This window comes from Mesitornis unicolor, unplaced genomic scaffold (genome assembly GCF_000695765.1).
Source record: "Mesitornis unicolor isolate BGI_N332 unplaced genomic scaffold, ASM69576v1 scaffold22916, whole genome shotgun sequence".
Taxonomy (NCBI): Eukaryota; Metazoa; Chordata; class Aves; order Mesitornithiformes; family Mesitornithidae; genus Mesitornis; species Mesitornis unicolor.
This window is the reverse complement of record NW_010193280.1, coordinates 20189-28503: the sequence shown is the minus strand read 5'-3', so window position 1 is coordinate 28503 and position 8315 is coordinate 20189. Positions and strand designations below refer to the sequence as shown.

Below are 8315 nucleotides of genomic sequence, written 5' to 3'. Positions count from 1 at the left end.
GGAAATAACACACTATTTTGAGTGACAGAGGTAATACTGGTACATGTGGTAGCTTCAAAAATAAATAAAAGTAGTTTACTTGTCCTTTAGTTTTGCTGAGCAGAGCGGCTTTTGAGAAAGATGCAGTGAGGAGCATATCAAGTTATGCATACAAATTTCAATGTTAAATAGGATTGGAGTTCAGGAATGGAGAAAAATGGTTTGTCTCATCTTGTTTGCTTTCTGGAAAGTATCTTTCGTTTCAGCTTGCCCTGTTTTTTTCATGGGTGAGAGAGCAGGGGAAACCATCTTCCTCTGGAAGGTCACATCACAATCCAGCATTGCTTTATTAACCTGAAAATTGAGCCTGAAAGTCTGTTTGTGTTTGTTCAATGTTGTGTGACATCTGGTAAGAGCCTTCAGTAACAGTCATTGATAAGTCTGTTGCTATTGGCACATTTCTAAATACTCCTGAGGTTTAATTCACTGGGAAGATTTCCAATTGTCTGCTAAAATTTTAGGCTAGAATTCTGGCATCACCATTTTTTGTTATTTTCATTTAAAAATTAAAATATAAATGACAATTCTCTTTAGCTCTATACATGAACACTCACTTCACACAGGTGAGGTAGGTAAGAAGTGCTTTCCACATTTTACAGATGGGGAAATCTCAGCAATTAACTGACTTGGCTGTGGCAGAGCCAAGAATGGGACCTGAGCTATTTCCAATCCTGTGCTCTAACCACTGCACAGCATCCCTCCCTTAGGTAATTTTCTGATGTGATGATGTTTGTGCTTGGTGTATGTGGTGACTTTGGGAAGAGTAGTGATCCAACTACAAGTTGCAATGGACACAAATCAGTTACTGTTTAAAAATTTTCTTATACTCTTAGGGGTGTAATGAAAGGATAAATTGTTACAAAGGCTTTATATTTGGGTTGTTGCCTTTTGTCTTGCACTTCCAAAAATGTTAAAGATAATGAAGTTAAAAATTTCTGGAGAATGGCTTCAATAATTGCATGTTTTCTGTTTACTTCTAACTAAGAGATGCCAATGAAAAACCTTTGTCATTGTTCTCTCAGGTAAAAATACTTCTGGTTGGATAACTTCAAGGTAGAAGTTAGCAAAATTCAAATTCCTCCTTTAAATGCATCTGAATCGTTAATGCCTGGCAATAGCCTGAAGGTGCAGAGTGATTCCATTGACACAAACAGATGCTGTGTGCATTCAAGGATGAAATTGGACTTTAGAAACATTGAGGAGTTGCTATCAGGAGAGACAGCAATTTCTTAAATCTGAAAATACAAGGATGTAAATTACCTAAAGCAAATCAATTCTTAGTTACCTTTGTCACTAGCGTTGGTACGTTTTGAGACTTGAACACGATTGAACGCGCTGGCTGTAGAATTAGAATGAGGCAAATGAGCCAACAGATCACATTTCTGAGAAAATCTGGATAGTTTAAAATTGCATTTCATTGTCTTAATTGTCAAAACACGTGAAACTCGATCTACAACCTTGGGATTTGGGAACAGGAAGTAGTATGTAGTACTCTTCCTGTTGAGTGCATGTGTAAAATAATTCCAGTGGATAGTAGTTTCAAACAAATAATAGTTAAAACCATTTTCATATTGCTTTATCTGAGCTGTTTATTGGGAGTTTTTGGAGACCATTCCAGCTGTGCCTGGTGTATTTGCCTGCTATCATTTTGTATTTAAACTTGAGAAGCAAACCAAAGGTATCAGTGTGGAAATAATCAGTTTGAGCTATCTGGATTTTTTCCAGTTATGAGGAGAACCAATAGAATCAGAAGAATGTGAAGCAGTGACAGAAAAAGCAAGCAGCAGGTGATGAAAGGATAACCTGACCTGTTTTATTGTCAGACCTGCTTGTTCTACGGCTTCTAGAATAGTATTCAAAGCAGACAACAGTTTTAAGCAGTGCCTTGAAGCAGGGACTCTGTTTCAGTTAATTGGGATGCCCACAAGTGCATGAGAGGGGGAGTATTACTACCTAAAACATACATAAGACAACGCAAAGTTTTATATATCACAAAAACTAGATTAGCTTATTCTGCTTATTCTTTATTCAGTGTTTGTCACAGTGATTTTGGTGGCTGAATGATTTAGAAAAAGGCTTTTAAAGGTACTACACTCATTCTTGCAACATAGCCAAACAATTTGGAAGAGAAGTGAGGTCTTACTGAGTAAGAGATCTTGAGCTTGCAGAAGATCAAAGTGTGTATTGAGCCTGCAAAGAATAACGCTGTTGTGGTTTAAGATTTCACTTCCTTTAGGACTTGCTTATGACTGAAGTCTATGTGTTATCAAGCTGTATGGGATTTATAGCTAAGAATCAGGAGGTTAGATTCAGGGAGAGAAAATCACTTAGAGTTTGAAGGTGCTGTGCACATCACTGGAGTATTTACAAAAGTTGTGGATAAATTTGTAACCTAACCAGGTGTTTAAAAAATAAACCAGAGGACCATAAACTGAAATACTCGAGAAATCTCTCCTGTAATTAATTATTCTCCAGTTGTTTCTCTGGAGTAGTTTTGCCTAGAAGAGTGAGGTGCAGTTCTAGGCACTGTGATAATACACACAGAGCAGAGTGCAACTCTTGCTGATCTTAACTAGTGAATTCTTGAGTTTTACATCAAGGATTTGTGTGCTTTGAAGCCAGACAGTGAAACCACGGCTCCTCCAGTCAGCAGGTATCAGAGCTGCCTTTCCCGTCCTGATTATCTGTTGGATCCTGGAGTACAGGAGTATTTTAGCTTGGTGATTGTATCCATCCGCACGAAACCTTTAAACACCCCTATGTCCCTTGCAAAGTGACTCACACAGATCCATGTTTCCTTCGTTCCTCAGTATAGTCCGACAGGTTTTTAGTAAGGAAAATTTCATGATGCCTAGTAGGAAAAAAAAAAAATATATATATATGTATCTCCATAAACACAGTCTGAAGAAGGAAAAGTTCAGCTCTGTTATTTTTGTTTGTTTGGGTTTTTAAAGCTATCTGCAGGACAGTGTTTTATTGAGTCCTCACTTCACCCCTGGGGTTCTGCTGTGCTCAGAGGCAGTCACCGCTCCAGGGAATTGGTTGCAAGTGTCAGGACACGATTGCTTTTTGCTTCGCTCAGTCATGTTTAAAGAATAACGTAATAATTTTCGGTATAAAACACACTGGAAGAAGCACACTTTGTAAGACTAAGATGGTATTAATTAAAAAGTAAATGCATAGCTAGTATCTGTAGTGTTTTTCTTGAGCAGAGACTGGATAATCCTGGACAATTTAAAAGTTAAACATTAACTAGGTCATGCCAAGTTCAGAGATGTCAGGAGAAAAGTGTACTTCCTGGACCCCTCTTAACTCTTACTCTCCTGTACCTAGGAAGCAGCGTGTAACTAAATCCATCTCCCTTTTCTTCTTTCTCTCGCTCTCTGGACTTGAACAGATCCTTTTTCTGCTACTGTTGATAGTGTTGATGATGCCATTCCAAACCTAAATCCTTTCCTTACAAAAACTAACGATGCTGCTCATCTGTCTGTGTCTTCTGATGTATCTACTTTCACCAGTAGGACACCCACACATGAAATGTTTGTTGGTAAAGTACCATTTTAAACTAATTTCCTATTTCCTAAAAAAAACTAACATTATCTTAGTTTCTAAAGTGTATTTGTGGGGCCTTTCAGAAACTAAAAGCTGGGCATTTGGGGCTGATTTTGTGCTATGTTAAAACATGATTTAGTGATTATGCCATGAAAATGGTATTAAAATCTTTGCTTGGCTACGTAGATGGGATTCAACCTGATGTAAAGGAACTTAGTTATAGATAAAGCAGTTGAGTGCAGTTTTACAGAGGCTCTTATGCTTAGGAATTTTAAGGTAAAATACTACATATGCCTGAGATGGGAAAGAAAATGCTACTGTTTTGTTCCTCAGGTTGAAATGTTCTTTTTAAACATAGGAGCTTAGTCTAATTTTTTTGAGAATGGGTGTTTTCCTGCAGTCATGTTGGCATTAATAAAGCTGATAAAACACATCGTGGTGCATGGTCTACTCAGACTGTTTTTTACAAGGCAGCAAACTCATGAATCATCTTTTTAAAACTGCTGAAATCTTTCTTTGGAGATGATTCAGCATGGCTGTCATATTAGGAATCCGTCTAACGCTTATTTTGGTGCAGCTATGTAGTAATTGGATTACTTTTCAGCATGAAGAATTAAGTTAGCTTTCATAGACTAAAAAAATCGATTAATTACATGTCCTTTCTGTTCTTAAGCAAAGCAAGATTTAAAGGCAATCGTGCTGCACCAACAGGGCTTGCTTTTTGCTGGTTGAACCTCACTAGAATTGATCACAGAAGAATCCAGACTCTTATAACAAAGAGAGATTTGATATCTCTGATGCTTATTAACAGAGATAAAATAAAGGGATCTCTTTCGTGATATTCACACCATTACACTTGGGTTGTCTTGGGTTAGTGGAGAGAGAGAGCAAGCAAGAAATTCAAGCACAAAAGCGTTTGCTGTGAATGTCTCTCCACCATTCCCAGGTAGGATTAGTTTGGTGAAGCAGTAGTATACAAATACTTTAAGCTGGTACTACTGTGTTATAATCTGGCCTTTGCTTCTGATTGTTCTTTTACACACTAAAATTTGTATGGTTCATGTGAATGCAGAATGAGCATTTGAACTACAGCCCTTTTTCAGTAGGGTTATTATTCATTCAGATGGCAATACAGCTTATTTTAGTAAGGTTGTTACTCAGTAAGTTTGTTTTCCTCTCTGTAATTTGTTCTGCAGTCATACAGAAAGTGGTGGCAGTGCAGAGCTGTAAACAAGAAGTTTGGGGGGTTTTGACACTCGCTGCTTTGTGTCGTATTCATCACACAAGCCCTGAAGTCGCTGCAGATGGATGGCACTGATATGTTCCATTCCCATCCAGTGTCTCATTCTCTAAAAACGTATCTAGAACCAAATTGTCACCTCCTGGCAGATGAATATGGGAAATGTAAAAGGAGTTTTAGCTGTAGCACTAACAAGGTGCTACAATAATGTGAATGTGGATTTAAAATAACTCTTTCTGGTTCTTTAGATCATTGCAATCCATTTACTGAACTAAATCCCTTTGTGGCAACCAAATATGAATCCACTATTGGGCTGTACCCTTATATTTCAGGTATAAGAAAAATGCCTCAAAGCTTTTACACTCATTTCTTCCAAGGGTGTAAAACATGGCATTTGCTTTAAAAAAAAGTATTTATCCTCATATAGCTGTAGCTTTGAAACTGTGCTTTTCCGTTTTGTGTTATAGATAATGTAAACTTGTTTCTTACTGTATGTCTGATGTGTACTGATTTCATTCCAGCGTTGTATGTTATTAGAGTATATGTGGATTTATAGACTGACCTGACATTGCGTTTTTAAATAGCAGATAAAAAGTATATCTTGGTTCTCTTTCCATAACTCTTCCTCTTCTCCTTTCCTGGCTTTCTCTCTCATGTGCTATGCCTTATCAGATTCTTTTTGTGGTCCTCAAGCTTACCCTAATGCTTCTCATTTCCGCAATGAGCCTTCTTCTGTAGCTGGTCTATTTGGAGGTAGGTAATTGGATGCAGCCTTACCACAACCACACAAATCTGAATGTGTTGTGTGCCTAGAACTAGGTTTGGTATTGGCTACAGAAGTGCATTATAGTGTAGTGGCTCCAGCTTTTATTCATGTGCTTGTGCTAGGCGTGTTGTCACAAATGGTATGTGGTTTTTTTCAGTTTGTGCTAAACTAAGGCTGATTTAATCTAAACATGAAATGAGTATCTCCCCATTTCAGGATCTCCTGTATTTTACTTGTTGCTACACACCACACAAAAGACTTGCATGTTACAAGTATCTTCTCATTGCTCTTAAGATGAAGGGATTGGGATGTTCTTGCTGTTTGTGGCATTTACTGAGCACTCTTAAACAGTGCACTAAACTGATACAGAGCTTTGCACCAGAATGTGAGAGAGAGGTATCCACTGCATTAGATTTTGGGCTAATTGTGTGTGCAGCTGTGTAACATCTGTACAGTAACCCAGCACTGATGCTGGCTCCAGAACACTGTCCTGACATTGCTGTGGACTGCGACAGACGATAAACTAAACCAGACTGAGCAGGGAGTGTTCACGTGGTTGCTATGCAAGGTTTAGAAATACCTTCAATAAATGGTTTGTGGAAGAGGTAGTTCTTAAAAGCACCATAAAATCACATTTTGGTTTGGCATCTCTGAACAGAAGTGAGCTAGAGTAATTTAATGAAAGGTTAAATACTACATATGACTGTTCCCCTTGTTCCATATCCAAAAAGCAGGGTAATTACTTTCTGTCAAGTCTCGATGGTTTATTCTCTCAAAGGAGCCCCATTAAAAATACCTACCTTTGCACCTTTCAAAACATCCATGTTAGACAAAATGCCCTGGGCTGGTGGTTGGTGCCAGGAGAAGGAGTTGATCTTTTGCAGAGGCTGACTCCAAGAAGTCCCATGGTTGGCTTTGTCTTCTGGCTCATCTCATCTTCTTCACTTCATAAAGCCTGGAACTTCCTAAAATGTGAGAGCAGAGAACTCAGCTGGTTTCAGTAAAGGCTGTTTTCTAAAAGAAGAATAAGAGCTGTTGTGAGTCAGGTTTTCTGTTGGTACAGGCACAGTTTTAAGAGTTACAGGACATCCCATCACAGGAATCCCCGTCTGCAGTCCAGAGTCTGAAATGGCTTGTTACACCTTGCTGGTGTACTTGTCCTGAAGATACTCATTCTGTTTGGTTGACGACTTACTCCCTATCTTTCCCCACATTATCGCTTCCCATCTTTTGCTGTATGCTGTTTTCTTGGATTTGTTTTTAATGAAAAGTACATTGTTTACATACTTAATGATGGATGCTTTTGAGTTACGAGTTGTATGTTCCTTTAAGACAAATAGGAAGGAACAGATAATCCAAATTTGTTTTTTCTTTGAAGCTTATGTTCATCATAGCATCCTATAGGTGTTAATTTTTTAGGTGAAACATGAATTATTTCAGGAAAACAGTAAGACTGAAATGAGGTGCTGTCACAGCAAGCTGAATGAAATCCAGGAAGGATTCTTCATTCATTATTTCTGCTCACTGTGATGTTTTACTGCTGAAGTATTTGTGATACTCTTATTACTCTGTATCCCAATTTCTGTTACAAACCAGAAGAGCTAGTTTGCAAAGTGATCTTGCACTTTTTGGGTGCTTTTCAGAGAAAGTAATAATTACGTCTGTCGTTGCCTGAATATCAAGGTGATGTACATGCACGTTTGCACGTGTGATCATATGCAATGTTGAAAAAATACAATTTAGAAACAAATCGGTATTTACTTCCATATTACTGAACTATCAACTTAATTCTGCCAATCATCTTATGCAATGCTTTGTACTGCAGTAAATTTTCAAAGTACTGACAAAATAAAATGTGTTTTTGGAGAATACTGCTTTACAGATGCATAGAAGGAGATAAATGGAGTAAGTTCAGAGAGGAATAGGAGTTGAAACTTGGCTTTAACTCCTCATATCTTGTCATAATTACTTAAAACTTGCCTGCAAAACATGGTTGCCTGCAAAATGTGTGTCCAAAAATAAGTGCTAAGTGCTATAAGAATTATTAGTACTGAGTGTCTCATCAAAGGCACCTTGGGTTGGTTTGGATTTTACTCCAGTGGTATCTAAGAGAACTGCTCAACTAATGTAAAATGTGGAGGGAATAACCTTCAAGTAGGTAATCTTGACTCTGTACCCAGTCAACTGCTTTTCCTGGAGAAGCATGGTGATTATTTTCTCAATTATTTTGTTCTAAGCATTTGGTAAAAGAATAAGGAAGTTGTGAATAGTTAATCCAGAGGTTTAGTGTCTTTTATGGCCTGTCTGTCCATTTTTGAGACAAAACCTTTCTTTGGAGGAGTATAACTCCAAATAAACTGCAAAAAAACTGCTTCCAGCTCTTTCTCTTACATGCTTCTCAGTATCAGGGTATAATCTGGACCTTTGAGGTATTCCTAGTCTTGTGTTGCATAAAGAAGGTGGATTTGTGGGAAATGCTGTATAAAAACATTCAGCTTCTCTCTTTTTCCCCACAGGGTTCACTCCATCTCCTGTTGCTCAACCACAGCCATCAGCTGGCCTTAATGTTGACTTCGAATCTGTGTTTGGAAACAAATCTTCTAATGTTGTCCTAGATTCTGGTGGTAAGATATTTACTGAAATAGATGATGTACATCCTTTAGCTTTTGTTATTTCTGAGGTATAAATCTCTTGGTCTGTATTTATTCACACTGCTGT

The 8315-nt window shown here is 37.9% G+C and overlaps 1 protein-coding gene across 3 annotated transcripts in view; it reads left to right on the top strand.

Moving 5' to 3' along the window:
- The window catches only part of PICALM (phosphatidylinositol binding clathrin assembly protein), a 66322-nt gene that overhangs the window by 43158 nt on the left and 14849 nt on the right, over window positions 1-8315 (top strand). For 2 of the 3 annotated variants that reach the window (XM_010187410.1, XM_010187411.1), the window contains one exon: window positions 8114-8221. In XM_010187410.1, coding sequence (XP_010185712.1) covers window positions 8114-8221 — 108 coding nt within the window. Of the gene's footprint in view, window positions 1-3436; window positions 3587-8113; window positions 8222-8315 lie in introns of all 3 variants that reach the window. The other variant, XM_010187409.1, reaches the window with a different exon arrangement.